At 42.6% G+C, this 20,244-nt stretch overlaps 1 protein-coding gene across 43 annotated transcripts in view; it reads right to left on the bottom strand.

The window, feature by feature from the left end:
* The window catches only part of Ttll5 (tubulin tyrosine ligase like 5), a 249,942-nt gene that overhangs the window by 157,218 nt on the left and 72,480 nt on the right, over positions 1-20,244 (bottom strand). For 40 of the 43 annotated variants that reach the window (XM_042260944.2, XM_042260947.2, XM_042260948.2 and 37 more), the window contains 5 exons: positions 15,219-15,332; positions 14,852-14,943; positions 9,035-9,097; positions 3,951-3,989; positions 43-200 (listed from right to left, as the gene is read on the bottom strand). In XM_042260944.2, coding sequence (XP_042116878.2) covers positions 43-200; positions 3,951-3,989; positions 9,035-9,097; positions 14,852-14,943; positions 15,219-15,332 — 466 coding nt within the window. Of the gene's footprint in view, positions 1-42; positions 201-3,950; positions 3,990-9,034; positions 9,098-14,846; positions 14,944-15,218; positions 15,333-20,244 lie in introns of those variants that run through there. The other 3 variants (XM_042260954.2, XM_076551118.1, XM_042260955.2) reach the window with 2 other exon arrangements.

Raw genomic sequence — 20,244 nt, 5'->3', positions numbered from 1 at the left:
GACCCAGCTCATACAGTTTGTTGAATGCTCACTGGCAGGTACCTGGGTATTTTGGCCTCATTGCCCTCAATCTGCCACTCCGCCGTCTACGTTTTCGCACCTCCAGAGACAGTAGCTTCCTCTCATAGAGAGCAGCATGCAGCTTGGCCTTGGAGTTCATGCTCTCCACCTTCAGTTCTGGTGCTCCGTCGGTATTCACTCTGCAGGAAACACAACACAGCAGGCATGCCTTTCACAAGTATTCCCCCTTAAACTGTGTGTGGTGCTGGATGCCTGGGATCCCAGCACTCAGAACACCCAGACAGGGGAATCTTAAGGCCAAAGTCATCTATAGCTATACAGCAAGTTTGAGGCCAGCCTTAGCTACACAAGACAGTCAAGTTCTCTTCTTTATTCCAAGACTAAGCTTGAGCACATCTGTAAGGACAAGAGATTGCCATGGAAACCCTCATGAACTCTAAAGGGGCTGGAGTTCACAGGTAAGTGGGAATACTGCCATCAACATTAAGACTTCATTAATGGCTTCTCTGAATTTATTAAATGTTCTGAACAGACGAAGATCTGAGAATAGGGCAGTGCCACACGGGGCACTAGGACTCACGGGAGGTGTCTCTGAAGAGTCAGAGACTGCAAGGGTCTCCCCAGTCTAGTGTTGCACAACTTGGGGACACACCAAGACTCCTGACCTTCTTTGGGACCTATATAGCTCCACAGAGATAGGAGAGTGGCAGGAGCCCTCCAGGTCTTGAGTGGAGTCAGGAATTAAGAGGCAGAGGCAGACATGAGCTGGTAGCAGACAGAAGACAAGGCCCAAGCCCAGCAGGTTCTGAGTGAGAAGAGGGACAGGAAAGGGGCTGGGAATGTCTATGCCGGGTGTTAGGAAGACAAATCACAATCAGGGATGTGAGTGATGTGGGACCCAGTCCAAACAAGGAGGGGTCAAAGCATGGGGCCTCTGCCCTCTGGGCCATCTCACCACACTTTCTGATGGAAGATATCACTAGGATACCCAGACTGACATCCAATGTTTGGCCTCCTGCCTCAGTCTCCCAAGTAGCTACAACTAAGAAATGTTCAATCTTATCCATCATCGTCTTCCCAAAGACTGAACTGCAGAGCTCTGAAAATATAGATCTAGCCAATTAAATAATGAATTAATAACTCAGATGGAAAAGCACCACTCAAGCCATTTATTTGCTAATTGTGAAGTCAAATGTGATATCTCTACCTTACATGATAGCATGTTTCTAAAGACTCATCTTTTAAAAACTTAACCTGGGGCCAGGCATGGTGGCTCACACCTTTCATCCTTGCACTTTGAGAGGTAGAAGCAGGCAGATCTCTGTAAGTTTGAGGCCATTCTGATCTACAAAGTTGAGTTCCAGGACAGCCAGGGCTATAAAGAGAAACCCTGTCCTGAAAAACACCCAAACAAACAAACAAGTCTTAACCTGGTTTGAGATAGCTTAATATTTTAGGTCACCTTAATTGAATGGGTAGAAGTTATATCTTAATAAATTAAAGCCCAGTGCTTATGTTCATGAACTAGTCTATTGTATAAAAAAAGAATACACTGGTAAGAGCATGATTCTTTAGAATTTTACTAAGTACTCTGATATATTGTATTCTGTGAATGTCTTGTGCCCCTCTTCCTCCCCCTTCTGTATCTGTGGCATGCACAGTGTATGTATCTATATGCACCTATGTGAGCAGGTGTGTGCATACATGTGTGCATGCAAAGGCCAGAAGAGAACACTGCATGTCCTCCTCTATTACTCTCTGACTTATTCCCTTGAGACAGAGTATCTTACTCACCACTGAAACCAAGAAACCTGGAGCTTGCTTTGTAGGAAGTCTTTCCTAAAAACCCAGCCTTCTGACTAGACTCACTCTGTAGTGCCCTGCAGGATTCCTCTTTCAGTTCTGTTCAGTCTGCATCAATGCTACCCTGAACAAGGAGTTCAGTCACTCACTTTACCTAAGCCGCTCTAAGAAAGTTAACAGACGAAAAAGAGCCCCAAGTACCTGCATCAGATAGAGGGATGGCATGAGCGTAGAGCCAACAGACACAAAATAGATGCTGTGGAGGGATGCTAAGGAACTGCTAATTCTTTTCTGTTTGTTTTGTTTAACTGCCTTCCACTTTTTCTTATGTTCTCAATTCTACTTATTTTAGTTACTCTAGTCTGCTTTGTACAGTTTCTTAGATGGACTCCAGATCTGTGACTTCAGTCCTCAGAGTCCTCCGTTTGCTTCTTGCATCTTTTCTGACTTTGAGACAAGCTCTCGCTATCTGTAGGCCAGGCTGACTTGAAAGCCAGAAGCCCTTGCCTTGGCATCCAGAGCAGCTGGACTGCAGGCACATCCACTGTGCCAAGCTCAGTGCTCGGGCTGCAATGGAAGCATTTAGAGCTACAATGATCCCTCAAAGCACCACTTCAGCTGAAAATCACACATTTTCGGCTTTATTTTTATTATGAATGATTTCAATATACTTCCTAATTTCCTTTGTGATATCCTTCTTGATATGCATAGATTAGTTAGAAACGTGTTACTTCTAGCCAATATTTAGAGATTTTCCAAGAATATGACGGTACTATTTCAATCTTTTAAAATCTAGTAAGACTTCTTTCATACTCCAGCATACAATACCATAGCCTAGTTTTTATCCGTTTAATCCTCTATACTACCAAAATATCCATATGAATATTAATAAATAATGACAGCTAAAAACTGGAAATCAAGGTCCTTTCGTTTGAAATCATTTTTTTTTCTTTTTTAGTTTTTGGAAACAGAGTTTCTCTACTATAGCCTAGCCTAGTCAAAAAAGTAGCGGAGACTGGTTGTGTGCCCACCACAGCACCCCTACATTAGTCTCTATGTACTAGGATTACATGTATGAGCCACCACACTCAGCTTTGAAATGCTCTTTTTGTCTAAGTTTTTAAAAAATTTCCCTAACTTCCAAACTGATGGTAATATACCTAGGAAGTCTATTCTTTGACTAAGTGCTATAGGAAACTTATAAATTTTGACTTTCATTTAGAAAAAAGCTACAAGTAATTAATTTTAATTTTCCCTAAAGAGGCAATCATGTATTCCTTAAAAGTTCAATTTACGCTTTAGAAGGTTTGGGTGTGGGTGGTGGGATGGCTCGGTGGGTAGTGGCCTTGCTGTACAAGCCTGGTGATCTGACTTCCACTCCTAGGACCCATGTAAAGGAGGAGGAAGAGAACCGACTCCACAAAGGTGTTCCTTGATCTGCACACATGTGCCACACATGTGTACTCCACAAAAGTCCCCACACATCATCCACACAGAGACACACACAGTAACTTAAGTTATTGGATGAGAAACCAGGTTTTAATGAACTCGTAAGGAAAACAAAGTGGGATGCAGGCATCCGCGCTGGCCTTCTTGTTATACCGCAGGGACAGCGCAGGGCAGGCACATGAAACGGCTGAACTCTGTAACCTGCAGAAGTGTGTAGGCTGAAAACTTTCTGGAGCAGCTGCAGTCTTGACTGAGGCAAAGCCATGCTGGTCTTTCCTCTGGCTATGTTCTGCTCTGTCCAAATGAAAAGCTACCTGTGTGCTGAATTCCAACAGGTCCAGTCATATGCCTCAGGAATAACAAAGCCACAACATAAACATGGATCTAAGGTGGCCATAGTCTTGAAGTCTCACTAATAACCTGGTCTCTTTCACCCCACCAAGCAAGAAATCTATTATTATCGGGCAAAATGACGTAATACAGTTCTAATAAATTAAATCTTACACCTGCTTTATAATATGTGGCCACAGAACACTTTTTCAATAGAAAGCATTTACATATTGCTGCTACTCATGATGAGCCAAACTGAAAACAGCTCTGTAAGGCAGACTGTTCATCTGTGCATGGCTGCATGGCATGCAGATGGGAGGATTTGTCAACTGTGAAAAAATAGTTACCGTGTTCTTCCTGTCAGCAAGCTTCTTCTTGGGTTTCCCCTGCAGATGCAGAAAGGACAACAGGGTTAGAGAGCGCCGCCCACCCGCTCACTCCAGAGTTCACACACACAAGGAATGTGTTCACCAAAGCTTTACTGGAGCCTTGACATCTACTTAGGGCAGACTGGGCATGTTTTGAGGAGAAGCAGAACATCCTCAGAGAAAAACAGAGCACTATGAGGCAGGATCAATTAAAAATGGGGAACAGGCAAAGAAACTGCAGATAAAAAATGATAATAATGACTAACATTTTTCCTTCTACTTATAAAGCAAATTATAATTATTCCTCATGACAATGTGAAGGCACTTATTACCCCCACTGTCATGTGCATGCAGATGTGTGCATGCACGCATGTGTTTGCATGTGCATGTGGTGTGTGTGCATGCCTGTGTACACGTGTGTGCATGTAGATGAGTGGAGATGATACAGGGCTTGGAAGGGCTGCACTGGAATTCAGGGCTGAGATCTGGCTCCAGAGCTTTCTGCTTTCATTGAACTATTTCAGAACAGGAAACCAAGTCCTGCTGTCATGGGATTCCAAGGACTATTCATCAAAATTACACTTTCCACAATTAAAGAAAAAAAGAAACCTGTTGAGAGAGAGAGAGAGAGAGAGAGAGAGAGAGAGAGAGAGAGAGAGAGAGAGAGAGAGGTTCCCAAGCTAAATGTCAACTGTGCCTGTTAAACAGGCTTTTCCTTTTCCTTTAAAATATATATCCTTCTCATTCAATTTCCATACTAAACACTGGGGGTGGAGGATGTTCCAGTCTGACTCTTACTCCTTCCTGTATTTAATTCAGCATAATTTAATCACTATTTGTGGTGGTTTGTATAGGAATGGCCCCCAAAGAGTCATGTGTTTGAATGCTTGGCCCGTAGGGAGTGGCACTATTAGGAGGTGTGGTCTTGTTGGAGGAAGTGTGTCACTATGGAGGTGGGCTTTGAGTCTCATATGCTCAAGCTACGTGCAGTATACAGTCTCCCCTGCTCCCTGAGGATCAAGATGTGGAACTCTCAGCTCCTTCTCCAGCACCATGTCTGCATGTATGCTGCCATGTACAACCAGGATGATAATGGACTAAACCTCTGAAACTGTTAGCCAGCCCCAATTAAATGCTTTCCTTTGTAAGAGTTGCTGTGGTCACGGTGACCCAGAGGAAAACATCATTGTAATGTTAATGTATCCACCACAAGGTGCTGGACAGCTATACCACTCACCATGAAACCATATGTTGTTGGTATGTCTTTACTATGCATACTTCCTAGTCAATTCTCATTCCATTAACTTGTTCAATCAAATACTTGGCCATTTCAAAAGTGCCATGTTAATGGAGACACAAAGGATACAAACTGTGGTATTTTTTAAAAGGCAAAAGTAATATAATATTACAAAAGATCAAGTCAAAGAGTTTCAGCAGGCTGTTTTAACTTTTCCTGTACCTTCCTATCCCTGACAGTGTCCTGATATCAGTGCGTCAGAAAACTCAGGATGACTAGCTTTCCGCCCAGACAATGGTCATCTCCAGGGATCTATAATCATGGCCTCTAAGTATGATCCCATGGACAGCTTTTAATAAGTACCTCCACTTCCCTCCAGGGATGGGGCCAAGGTATAAATGTCACTTACGAGATCCCCCTGGGTTACTAATTTGCAGCCAGAGTTAAAACTATTGCCATACACTAGGACACTAGATAAGACACTGTTTGCCAGAGCTGATCGAGCAGACAGGAAGGGCTGTGGGAAGGGACAGCAGGTGAACAAACCCAACTACAAGAAATGAGCGAATAATCAGTTTGAAAATGGCAGTAACAATGTACAACAATTCAGATTGAGAGTAGAAATCTAGTGGAAGATGTGAGGATTTGGAATGAACACATTTCATTTCTTTCAAAGCTTATTTTTCTATCATGTGATAGTTTCTGACCATGGACAAAGATGGCCACAGCACAGCACTCACTCCAAAGGGCTGATGGGGAAAGTCCATGCCAGTGAATGAGGTCTTTAAATCCAGAAGGAAAGACTTAGCCAGAGTTATTTAGGGATGGATGGAAGGTATCACAAGCAAAGAGAAGTTTGTAAGGATAAGAAGGTATGAAAAAGCAAGAAAATACGGCCTGATTGGGCCGTGGTTGGTACAGAAACCTGGAGATGAGACTTTAAAAGGTTACCAAGAATAGATCATAGAGGCATCTCTTTGCTAAACAGGAAAATTTGTTTTCTTAATAAAAAATTCTAGGAAACTTATATGCAAGAGTTGCTAGCTGAAACCTACTGAAAGAATACAGAAATGTGTCAACTTGGATGATGTAGTCTAATTAAATGTAGTATTTTATCCACATAAATTTAGGAATATACGCTGGGCGGTGGTAGTGCATGCCTTTAATCCCAACACTCGGGAGGCAGAGCCAAGTGGATCTCTTTGAGTTCAAGGCCAGCCTGGTCTACAGAGCAAGATCCAGGACAGGCACCAAAACTACACAGAGAAACCCTGTCTTGAAAAACCAAAATAATAAATAAATAAATAAATAAATAAATAAATAAATAAATAAATAAATAAATAAAAAATTTAGGAAAATACACAATTATGGATTTTTTGTTATTTAAAAACACAAGGTCTTACTATATACCCCATCTGGCCTGGAAAGCAGTCTGGTCTCAAACTCACCAACACCCTGCCTCTACCTCCAGAGCAGCGTTGGGATTAAAGGTGTGCGCCACCACGCCCAGCATAATAATGGGTTATTATAACTCATTTTCAAAAGAAACTGCACTTTCTTCCTGTCACAACTATTTTAAATGCTACAGATGCCACTCACTGGCTTAAACTATGGTGGCTGGCAAGGCTGCTGCTATGTTTTACTAACAAATAAGAGATGTTTTGTTTTGTTTTTGGAGATATGATCTCACTATGTAGCACTGGATTCAAAATCCTGATCCTCCTGCCTCAGCCTCCAAGTGTTAAGACTGCAGGTGTATGACACCATTCACATATACCATACATCACATTTCTCACTCCAAACAAAATGTTTCAAAATTATGGCTAGGCTGGTAGTTTCCAACTGGCCTGCTGTACCTTCTTTCCACCTCATTAAACCCGAGTATGGAAAGATCCAGCATCAAGCATGGAGTCCATGTCAGTACAGAAACAGAATAGTAGATCTTGGAAGGAAACCTGTGCAAATGCCTATTTTAAGCAACTCATGAATTACTTCTAAATACGACTGGACAATCAAAGCCACCAAATATATGCAGATACTTGACAGTAAAAAATAATTTTTTTAGTTCATAGTTTTTTGCTTGATAGTAAAAAATAGTTCTCTAGGTGGAAAGAATGAGTATGGAGAAGTTATATAATGTAAAAAGCTGAAAAGATTTCAAGACAAAAAGATTTGAGAAGACATATATCCATGAACCATGAAAGCTAGTCAAAAGTACAAATAGTTCCTGGATATAAAAGTTGTACTTTCCCCAATAGGAAAATAAATGTAGTAACTCCTGCCTGTGATCGCAGCAAATGATACACAAAACAGAGCTAGAGACTATTTTAGAGTTTTAGAAGATCAAACTGAAGGAGCCCTCAAGAAGCTGGGCATGGTGGCTCACGTCTCAACGCCAGCAGGGAGGAGGTTGAGGCAGGCTCTCCGTGAGTCCAAGTGAAGAAGGTCCAGGCCTACGTGTGCTCTAACGTGAGCCCATCTCAAAGAAACCACAAACTCCAGGGATATAAAGCTAAGATATGAGATGAAAAGAATAAAAAAAGAAAGAGAGAATATAGCTAAAATGTATCAGTAGAATTCTACAGAGAAATCAGAAGGAGGAGAAAGGAGACTATTCCCATTAAAGACTTATGATTGGGCTGTGGGATGCAAAGCCAGAATACAGACAATTGACACAGTAGGACACGTGACCTGCTGAAGGGTCTGACCTGCACAGACAAGGAAACCTTGGCAAAGTTCTTAGTCCAAACTCCAGTTTGTATGAAAGGTCTGGGGCTGTCTCCCATGCAAACCCAAGTGTCGTCAAGAGCGATGTGTGTGGTTATTCAACACTACTTACCACAATTACACAGATTTGCAAAGTGCAAATCCAATTTCCTATAATAATAAGAAACTGCAAGAAAAGGCTGAAATCTGGGTATCTATTTTAAGACTTCCTCAGAAAACAAGACATATCCTTAAAAAAAAAAAAAGAGAATTTCTTCAAACAACTAAGGTGCTTCATTAAAACAATCAATTAATGACCAATGTACAATGTGGTTATAGCGCATGGGCTACAAGTGTCCCCAGGTGAAGCGGCCCCTGGTAGCTGTGCCGTGGGAATTCCAGGCCCTGCTAACACCGGCTCCCAACTCTCCTGGCACTGCATTACCAGCTGCCATCTGCGCCTGCGTGGACTCTGCCATTGATGGACCCGCCTCGTCTTGGGAGCCAGTGACTCTTTTGTTCTTGAAAACCCGGTGATTTTACCATTTAAAACTGTGCCTAGGGAATTCCTTACTGTTTCCTGACTGCAGATGCAGTGTGACCAGCTGCACCATCCTCCTGCCTCCGTGGCTTTGCTGACACGCTGAACTGGCCTCTCAAACTGTGAGTCAAAATAAACCCTTTCTACAGAAAAGGAGGAGGGAGGGGGGAAGGAAGGAAGGAAGGAAGGAAGGGAGGGAGGGAGGGAGGGAGGGAGGGAGGGAGGGAGGGAGGGAGGGAGGGAGGGGAGGGGAGGGGAGGGGAGGGGAGGGGAGGGGAGGGAAGCATGCAAAAGGTGCTGAGTAAGGATCTTCTTTAAAAAAAAAAGAAGGGAAATGCGGCATCTGGTAAGATTGCTCAGAGGACTTTTATGACTTAATTTTTGGCTTTTACAAATATTACAAAATGCTGAGAGCTGTTAACACATGCTGGAAAATGAGCTATATACTGGGTTTTCTGAAAGGCCTTTTCTACCCCAGGCCCTGTATGAAGACTTGGGTAAAGCTGCTACCTTTCTTTAGACATGTTTTCTCTTAAACGTGTGCTCTCGTTCTGAACACTTAGCTGAGCAAACTCCTACCTGTCCTGGAACAGGCGCGTGGCCAGCATATAGTTCATGGAGGTTTTGTGTTCAAGGTAGGACCTAAAGGACAAAGAGAGAAGCCAAATTATTCCTTAAATTTAGTTCAAGAGGGAACGGTAGAAATAAAACCACAAATCAAGCACCAAATTGATAGACTGTTTATATACTATTCCTAAAGTGCCAGGATGGGAGATGGGTGTTAAGGTAAATGAGAACCATACAGAGTAAGAATAAACAGAATAAAACAAAGAATCAAGAGAGGATTTAACATAGAAAACAGAAGACAACATTTTTTTAGATTAGTAAGAAGTGATACACTACAATCAAAATGTCACACTGAAAGGTAAAAAGAAAACCAACCAAGAAATCATATGCACAGACGAGGACAACAGAGAAACTGGGAAGAGTTGCATAAAGGGGAGTCCACCTGTCCCCAAAGTGGGGGCGCCCAGTGCTCCCATTCTGTTTACCGTGGGGGCGTGCATTTCTTCTTGCAAACTTCCAGAAACTGGATGACCTGTGTCACTAACCCATTCACACCTTCTTCACACAGCTGCTGAGTGTGATTCTGCAACTCCAGCCAGACGCGTCTCCTAGGAGTTTTCTCATCCCACATCGCCCCTGGACCCTGAGCCTCTAAACAGAAACCTTTCCAGCATCATGGCTGCTCAGGTCCACCCTGAGGTCCACAGCCTTCCTTGACAGGAGCACTCTGAGTCGTGCAGGTCTCCTGGTCTGACTTGCTCTGTTCCTCCTGAGAGACATGTCACATGCTGTCACCGAGAACACTTCTTCCAGAAAAGCTGCCTGATGCAATTCATTGCTAGATACACACCCAGAAGACACACTCAAGAATGCCAACAGCATAGCTCTCTCTGACAGTTACAGACCAGAAAGAAGTCAAATGTCCATCAACAGAAGAATGTGAAATTAATAGCGGTTTCAACACACAGTTTAAAGGGGGGAAGGTATTCAAAGGGAATGAGCTGCAGCCACATGAATCTTGGTGATGTGCTTAATGGAAGGAGCAAGATTACATGGAACAGGCACTTTCTGTCTGGAAAAGCAGTGAAACAGACAAATCTGCTTTTGTACACGAAAGGGTAACTGCTACAGGCCTTGCTCTCCAGCACAAAAGTCAGAGAAGTGTAACAAGATGGAGGAACAACTGTTTTCAGACATTAAACAAACAGTGGTATGAGCTGAATCTTATTAGTGAGAAGTAACAGAATTAAATCTTACAACTTCTCTGCCTTTCTTCCTACAGGCGATTTCAGGAGATTCATAAAAGGGAGGATTCAAGTAGAGTCCCACAGTCTCTAAGACAAAAAGACTAATCGAAGCTATAAAAAGCATCTAGAATTTTCAGGGCAAGGTACTAAAGAGGAGCAGACTAAACATGAGAAAAAAATTCCCAAAATAATGATGAGAGGTCCCTTGAATTTTGGGGTGCTCAGGCAGAAGGTAATGGTCTTCTGGGCTAACCTAAAGGCAATGGTCAGAATAAAGACCAACCAAGATTAAATGTAACTCAAATATTTCCACAGTTCACTGGGGGCTGAAAATTGAGTTCCAGCTGCCAGAACACAGGAATCTTCTTGAAAGCTGGGTCGCTTCACAGACACCCCAAAAGTGTCTTTTGAGGTAGATATATGCTGGGCTTATATTAAAGGAACCCTAACTTTGCTATAACAATGTTCAAAGGCAACCTGAAAAGATTGTGCTGATCTAGAAGTAACTCAAGTGCCTGAACAAAAAACTAACAGGATTTAAAGTGGGCAAGGAATCCAAACACTGAAGATATAGCATTTAAAATGCATAGCAACTGATCAAAATTTACTATACATATTAAGAAGGTATCCCATAAACCAGTGGTTCTCAACATATGGATTGTGATCCCTTTGGGAGGTCAAATGACCTTTGCACAAGAGTTGCATATCAGATATCCTGCATATCAGATATTTATATTAAAATTCAAAACAGTAGCAAAATTAGAGTTATGAAGGAGCAACAAAATAATTTTATGGTTGGGGTCACCACAACATGAGGAGCTGTATTAAAAGGTGGCAGCATTAGAAAGGTTGAGAACCACGACCATAAACTAAAGGAATGCCAATCAATAGACTCAGAAATGACAGATAGGAATTAAAACAATCAAACAAACGAAAACAAGGAGGCAGAGGCAGAGGCAGGTAGATCTCTGAGTTTGAGGTCAGCCTGGTCTGCAGAGCAAGTTCCAGGACAGCCATGAACCCTGTCTTAAAAAAACCAAAACCAAACAAACAAACAAAATAGATATTTACTAAAAAGTATTACAATGTATGCACAAAGGTCTAAAGAAATGAAAAAGAGCCGGGCGGTGGTGGTGCACGCCTTTAATCCCAGCACTCGGGAGGCAGAGGCAGGCGGATCTCTGTGAGTTCGAGGCCAGCCTGGCCTACCAAGTGAGTTCCAGGAAAGGCGCAAAGCTACACAGAGAAACCCTGTCTCGAAAAACCAAAAAAGAAAATAAAAAAGAAATGAAAAAGAGGGAAACAAGACATAGAAAAAAATACAAACAGGAATTCTATAACAAAAAAAGTCAATACTGGAAATAATATGTTCACTAGAATTATTAGAAGTTAGGATGCTAGAGACAAATGAAAATTGACCTAAAAAAAAAAAGAAAATTGAAAATTGATTTAAAAGACAAAAATAAATGTCCATGGCACACTGCAGTCAAATAGGTAAAACAACTATAAAAAATAATCCTGGGGGCTTAGTTGGTAAAGTGCCTGTTGGATAACATGAGGACCTGAGTATGGCTCCCCAGAACCATGTAAAAATGTTGGGGCAGTGGTGCATAGCTGTGACATCAGCGTTGAGTGTGTGAAAGCAGACACCCAGAGTCCAGGCAGCCTGGCCAAACTGAAGAGCTCCATCAATGACAGACCCTGTCTCAAATACAAACACACAGGACAGAGAGATGGCTCAGCGCGTTAAGGTACAAGTCTGATGGACCTGTGGTCTCTCCCTGGCACCCGCATGGGAGAAGGAGAGGATCAATTCCTGCAAGTCACCTTTAACGTCCACACAAGCTGTGGCACACACACACACCCACTGCCCCTCCCTATAATATACAGAAAAAATAAGATGAAGAGCGATCAAGAAAGACACCTGGTATTAGTCTCTGGCCTTTGCATGCAGATATCCACATGTGGGTAGGTGGGAGGGAGGGAGGGAGGGAGGGAGGGAGGGAGGGAGGGAGGGAAGGAAATGCAAAAATCCTTAACACACTGAACTCAAAGCACATTTAAAAAACTAAAAAGATTTGAGCACGTAAGACTCATCCCAAGGATGCATAGATGGCCCTGAGTGCTATATCCCAAGTGCAACAAGAAAAACAAAGACAAAAGATTAAACAAGCTAGCAAGGATGCAGAAAAAGAGAATAAGAGCACCAATCCTGTGGCCTGACCCACCTTTGTGAGGCAGCCCATCCAGCCACAGGGCAGACACCCTTTCAACATACACTTTATATCTGCCACCATTAGCCACCTAAGAACTCTCAGAAAATTTTAAGATTCAAGTTTTACAAATTATATTCTCTGACCTCAATAGAAGTAAACTGAAAAATCAGTTACTAAAAGATTTGTGGAAAAACCCAAATACTTAAAAACAACAACGACAAAAAAAACAAAACAAAACAAAACCATACTTCTAAATAACCCAAAAAGAAAGTGAACAGGGAAATGAGAAAATATTTGAAACAGATAAAAGCAAAGCATAACAATCAAAATGTGTGGGATGTCACTAAAGAGGAGCCTAGTCTGGAATTCATATACTCAATACTTAGTTCAAAACATATTACAGACCTCACATAAAGGCTAAATTAGCAAAACTTCCTACTGGAAACAGAAGAGGAAAAGGCTTTGCCCCACAGAAAGTGGCAAATATTTCTTAGCAAAGAAATACAAAGTAGTTAAACTGTAGCAAAAACCATTCTTATAAAATGAGCAAACCAGTCACAGACGTGGAGGAAATACTATACAGATACATGCATACATGCATATACACATGTACACACACATACATACCCAAGAAAGGACCTGTAGCAAACACAGCCTTTTGTGACAAAGTAACAAAAAGAGACGTGCCAACTGCAGATGATGTGCTCAGTGCTGCCGCCCTCACAGCAAATCATTCAAGCCCAGAGAGGCCTAGTTTGCTGGGTTGACACAGCACAGTGACACCAGGTGACAGCAAGAAAGGGACCAACTGGAGTTTCTCAGCCTCTTGTGTGAAGTGTAAAAGTGTATCTGCACTGCTCAGTGACTCGTCCAATTCTACTCTAGCTATGTACCCAGGAGAAAGGATTTTAAGGGCACACAAGGCACCGCCCATGGACACTCACAGGGCTTTTCTTCACAACAGCCACATAATGGACACACCTGGTCCAAGGCAGGAGAATAGTTTAACTGTGGTAGAGTAACACAACCAAACAGTATGCAGGAATAAAGACTGTGATAGAGTGACACAGTCAAACAGTACTCAGGAATAAAGACTGTGACAGAGTAACACAATCCAACAGTACACAGGAATAAAGACTGTGACAGAGTGACACAATCCAACAGTACACAGGAATAAAGAAACTGACAGAGTGACACAATCCAACAGTACACAGGAATAAAGACTGTGACAGAGTGACACAATCCAACAGTACACAGGAATAAAGAAACTGATAGAGTGACACAATCCAACAGTACACAGGAATAACGAAACTGATAGAGTGACACAATCCAACAGTACACAGGAATAAAGAATGGATTATTGCTTCATATGACAACAGGCATGAACCTCAAAAATTCTGTATTAAAAAAAAAGGAGCCAAATGTAGCAATTATATTCTATATGACTCCGCATGTCTAAATGCTCCTGGAAAACCCAGTGACAGAAAGAAGGCCACTCTGGGGGGGGGGGTGACTGTCGCGGTCCACACAGGACTTATGGAGTTTTCTATGTAATGGATGTGGAGTAGTTAAACTGTTTAATTTGCCAAACACCACCATCAAAATGCACACTTGGAATGGAGTCATTGTATCTAGTGTCTGGAAACTAGAACTGAGTACTTATCAGAAATAAACAATGTATTATTTAGGCACATACAGTGAGGACAAATAAGTTTTCAAATCAAGATGACAAAAAACATAAAATTAAGAATAAGGGAATGGTTAGGAGGGAGACGGGGAAAATGGCGAGGGTGGGCTGGAGATGGCTCAGAGGTTAAGAGCACTTGCTGCTGCTATTCCAGAGACCTGGGTCCAGTTCCAGTGCCCACATCAGGCAGGCAATTCACAAGTGTCTGTAACACCAGCTCCTGGGAATCCAATGTCTCTGGCTCATGAGACCATTTGTAGTCATGTGCACACAGCCACATGTACATGTACACATGTAATCAAAAATAATAAAAACGAATCTTAAAAAACAGGGAGAGGGCTTCAACATAGGCTAATTACCATTGATGGCCATGTTCTTGGATTTATGAATACTTGTGGTTTGCCTTTTCCCCCCTCTCTTTGAAGTTTGGGTCTCATGGAGCCCAGGGAGGCCTTGAATTCCCTGTGCAGCAGAGGGTGACTTTGAACCTCCTGCCTCTACCTCCTGAATCCGGACATTATAAGCATGTATCATCGTGCTTGGTTTGTGGATTAATTATTATTTTAAATAAGGTAAGAAAGGCAGTACATTAGAAGTGATAACAATGAGTCACTATCAAGCTAATTCTACAGACTAGAATTAGGTATAACTTTAGAAAAAAAAAAGGCAGTCACCTCACCCATATATTTCCCATGTCTCGGATGTAGGAAATATGCGGATAAATCCTCCTCTCCGGTCATTCTCTTCCTTTACCCTTCGCAAAACTTTGATCTAGGTGGAGGAAGAAAGAACAGAAAGATAAAAGAGTGCCTACTTGGAAACCTGAAGTTATAAGGCAAAGGCAGAGCTACAAATGCAGAAAATGACACAAACGTATGGAAGAATCAATGACACACAGGATGTTTCCTGAGGAGAAATTTCTCCTATCTAGACTCTTTCTCCTTTTGGAGAAAGGAGAAAAGTGTGTCCTAAGTATTACGAATCACTCACTGATTTGCACTGAGCCCTTGTTAACCCACAAAGGCTTGAAATGAAATAATCTTTACCTCTTCCATTGACAGGCCAAGCACAGAGCCGCCTAACTTCCCCGGGACCTTCTCCCGGGCGGAGGCCACCAGGTTTTTCATTTCTGCGTCGCTGGCCGAGAGTGGACGGGCGCGCTAAGAGGAAGAAGATCAGGCAAGGTTGAAGGGAGCGAGCGCCATCCTCTTCCCCTCGATCCCCACCCAACAGCAGTATCTTTCAGACCTGCAGAAGCTCAAATCTACAGCCCAATTTCTAGAATTAATCACTTAGCCCCAAACCCCAGGAAACAGAAAAAAACTTCTGAGGCAAGAAGAGAAATGGTAGAAATCTGCTAAAGACCGGAAACAAGCAGGAAACGGTGAGCAATGCCGGTGTCTCCTCAACGTGCAGACTTAGTGTTGGTTTGAAGGTATAGCCAATATTTTGGGGACAGGGGAAAAACAAAAAACAAAATAGCTCCACAGAGATGAGAATGTGTATTTATTCTAGCAAATAATGTTCTCTTTAGCACTGGGCGGGGAGAGTTGTTTGACCTGAGACAAGAAACCAAGGACTACGCTTTTGCTTTCAAGCTGGGTGCTCTGGGATGTTCTAGAAACTGAAAGGAAAATCCTGAAAGCAGAATCATCAGTAAATTTAAAGCAGGGCTCTTATGAAAACGCTGCTACTCAGAGAGCACTGTGGCTGCTCAACATCAGGACTGGATGAAGGTTGACTGCCCTGTGTTCCAAGGAGGCAGTCCTGAGGCCATGGCCATAACAGACCCACAGATGATCTGGCTTCCATCTGTTTCCACAGCGTGAGCAGGAGTCTGAGGACCACGCTGTCAGTGATTTTGATCTCACACAAGCAGAGGAGCCTCAAGCGTGAAAACACACTACTATTGAAACTGATGAAATGACTGATGAAATATGACAAACAAAAATGTCAATGAGGGAAAAAAGGGAGAAGTAATCAAACAACTATAGGCATGAATTACCTTCCTAGATGCCTGGAAGAAACCTGCATCAAGGAGAAGCAGGTCAACTGTGAGCAGCTAGTACTGTCTTCATGCTTGGACCAGCCATGGTTGTTTGTGGGTCCCCAAAGTTCACGATGAGGACCTACCCCCCAACTGATGGTATTTGGAAATGGGGGCCTTTCAGGGGCAATTAGAGTTAGATAAGATCCTATTTGTGGTGCCTTCTTAGTCTAATAGCGTTAGTGCCAGAGACCTCACTCACGCTCCTGTGCTCTCCCTGTGTGTGCAAACAGACGTGCTTTGAGTGGACAATGAAATGTCAGCTGCTTGCAAAGCAAGCCCTCAGAAGTTGCTGGAATCTTGGTCTTTTTTTGTTTTGTTCCCCCCTTTTTTTTTTCAAGACAAAATTTGTGATGTAGTCCTGGTTGTCCTGGAACTCCATCTGTAGACCAGGCTGACTTTGAACTCACAGAAATACCCATCTTTGCCTACCGAGGGCTGGGATTAAAGGCATGTGAAACCCCTGCCCCACCTGGGATCTTGTTTTTAAACATCCCAGTGTCTAAAATAAACAAGAAATAAACTTTCTGCTAAGTCACCAAGTGACAAGTTATAAATAGTACACAAACCAAGAATGGTTTTTCCCTTTGAAACTAATTGCTTGCAAACTAAACATAGGAGTTATAAAAACTAGATTTTATCATGGGCAAAACTCCATGACAAGCTACCTATATGATGAAAGATTACGAAATCAGCATTTATTTATCTAAGCTCTTACTGTGGTATCTTCACTATCTAGAGAAGTAAATCAATAAATATTTGTTTTACAAGTGAGTAACCATCCTGGGATAATTTTAATTCCCTTCAGTCTCTAGGGATAAAGGGAACATATACTGGAACTGACCTGCACAAAGGAGAGTGTGAGTCTCTAAAGTGTGATGATGACTAGTAAAGAAGAACTGAAATAGGAAAGGAAAAGCTTGAGGACTTTTGTCATCCCACACTGCAAACGAGCTCAGCTAGTTCCCCTGTGCAAGCACAGCTCTGATCAGAAAGCCACGTAAAGCTACTGGCAATGAGTCTTCCAAAATCAAGAAGCCCTCCTGTCTGATCCGAAGGGTACTCTATTATCTGTTTTAATGTTGGGGGAGTTAGCAGATGGAACCCTGGGCCTCTGTGTGCTAGCAACTTCTCGACTACTGAGGTATATCCCCAGCCCTTGATTTCTTTGAGAGAGGATCTCAGGCTAGCCTTAAACTAGTGATCCTCCTGCCTCGGCCTTCCAAGTACTGACACTATGGGTATGTGTCATCACATCTTGCTGTTAAGGATACTTTAAAGTCATCTCAAATAATATAATGAGGGAATAAGACATGTTACTCAAATGACTGCATGCGAATGAAGACTTTCGTCAGATATCTAAAACAGACTGATGAACTAAACCCATCTTAGGTTCCTAAAGTGCTGAGGGCGAGATTCCTACAACAGTTTTCGGGGATGCAGCACTATATGTCTGGGAACATAGGACTAGCCAGTACTAAAGAACACCTAACGATCATTTCCAACTCTGCTTCTTTGTAACATGCTTTCCAATATCCTTGGGTCCTCCAGGCTGAGATACTGATGGACAGATTTTTCTCCCCAGCACAAACTTAACAGCACTCATGCAAACAATGAATTAGCACCCTAACAGTTAAATTTCTCTACAATCGCTTTCAAGAGCTACCTCCTTACACTGCTGTGTGCATGCACAGCGCCTTTCTTACCCACATCCCACTCGAGCCCTGGATCCTGTCTGTGTCTCCACAAAACACTAGGAGGTAAGGAATGACAGGCAGGGATCCAGGCTAGGTAGTTTGAGGTAGGATAAAGGAAGCTATGACTTGAATTACAGATAAGTGAGAAAAAATAGAGGGAAGAGAGAAGAAGGTTAGGAGGAGAGAAAAATCAATGTTTGGGAGTGCCACAGCACACTAGGAGACCAAAAGCGAAGAGATAAAAAGGAGTCAGTGTTCTGTAAAACCATCACAGCTATCAAAATCAAGGAAGGACTGGGACACAGCCCAGTGGTCCTCCATGCTTGCCTGGCATGCGAAAGGCCCCAGGTTCTTCCTACTACCTAAACATTTTTTTAAAAAACCTTAAGGAAAAACAGCCATCCTGTAGTTTTAACTTACAAGTCCCTCCCCTGCACTCTCTGATGGTAATATAATAAATTACATATGCCAATGGGCTGACTGGCCACTGTAGAAACAAGCCTCCACTACCTGAGAGGCCACTAGCTCTGGGAGATGAAGGGTACGTACACCATCAAGTGCCCAGATAAATTTTAAACGGCCAATTAGTGTCTAGGTTGGTTATTTGGTCTTGGGATTTGCTATGGACAGCAAATAATATTTAGATACTTACTAAATATAAAGCATTACATTCTGCAGAGTTTTGAATTCTATGATCGTGTCACCAAACACACATTATAGAACCATATGCAGCAGTTGCCAAACATGACACTAGACACCCGGAGAACTTTTCTTTGCCATATAAACCACTTTATTAGAAGCAGGGGTTCAGGAAGCTGACGTTCAGGCTTCCAGAGCAGACAGCTGTTAGGATAACTGTGGCAGAGCTTCCTCAGCCCAGCGGGGACAACCTGAGCCTCTGAGCGACCTGACCCACTGCAGAAACGGGCCAAAGCCCCACACTGAGCAACACCCTAGAACATGGCAGCCAACTTCAAAAACTGCTTATAGCGACAGTAAAGGAGCGAAGGCTGATAGTGTCAGAAAAACATGTGTCTTATTTTACAGGTTGCATCTAATTCCCACAGGTTTCTAAATTCAGTTACAAATCGCTACCCATATTAAGTACCTTCTGTGAAAAAATGCAAATGAGCCCACAGTCAATGTCAAAAGGGTGCTGACACCGGCTGTTGGAGCAGTCTGCTTCTGCTTCCTAAGATAATTGAACCGGAGACAGTTCCGGGGTGAATTCTAATATTTTCTTTCCAGAATATTTTAGGCAAAAGGATGGATAAGCTCTGTTCATCATTTCAATCCAACTGCCTTTACCACAGCATATTCCCCCTTGGGAACTGAAGGCTCTGAGCTACCACAGCCTCTGTCCTCATGGTCTATAACCATGATACTGGTACATGTCTCTCCACATACTCTATTTTGTGTTTCCAAATTATACAAAGAGTAGGTACATAAGATAATATAAAATCTCCCATGGAAGGCCAAAGCTAAAAGGCTTTCTATTTCAGAAACGGGGATTAAAAGTGAGTCAAGTCTCCAAATGACCCAGAACTTACCTGTGTGATTTTTGATGACTGTACCTATGCAGATACGGGATGCTATAAGAGACAAAAAATGGAATACAGCCTTACCTTTTCCTAATGGGCCTATGGCTCTCCATTTCCCGTATCTAAGACATTAGAAAGCACAGACCACATGCAAGAGCCCTGCCCTTGGTTGAAAAGTGCGAGTATTTATCTATAGTACTGCTGTCTTGCTATTCTTTGTGTTCCAACTTCGACTTCTCACTACTGTTAGATACCGAAGACCCTGGGTGTACCAGCCTAACTGGCAAACCTGCTTCATGCAGTCCCCAGAGCTCCTCTATTGGCCTTTGTGTGTCTATCCCCGAGGCTGCTTTTGGATGGCATCATGCCACTGCCCACCAGTAAGCAGAACAAATATTGGGAAGATTCCTGATGATTTGCAAAGAATTGCCAATAAAAGCTCACCAGCAAGTTAAGAAACAGGATCCACTTTTCAAGACTGGTATTCCTAGAAGAAAAGCCTGGCAGAAATGGTATCAAAACTGTAAGAAACATTCACAGCTCTCCTAGGGATGTGTGCAGCTCTCCTAGGGATGCTTGCAGGGAACAATTAGCACAGGTATGTGACTACCTAGGTTTTCCCACTATACCTACGTTAATAATTCTCTACCTTTTCTTATTAAATTTACAGAAATCCCTTTGATCTGTGGTGATGCTCATGAGCAAGTAGGACTCTGAAGTCTGGTTGCATCTCTAATCTGAGACAATACCTCTTACAGTACAGTACACCATGTTCCACAGCACACCA

This window comes from Peromyscus maniculatus, chromosome 14, assembly GCF_049852395.1.
Source record: "Peromyscus maniculatus bairdii isolate BWxNUB_F1_BW_parent chromosome 14, HU_Pman_BW_mat_3.1, whole genome shotgun sequence".
NCBI lineage: Eukaryota > Metazoa > Chordata > Mammalia > Rodentia > Cricetidae > Peromyscus > Peromyscus maniculatus.
Note: the sequence above shows the minus strand (reverse complement) of the source record. Positions and strands in the feature narration are given on the sequence as shown.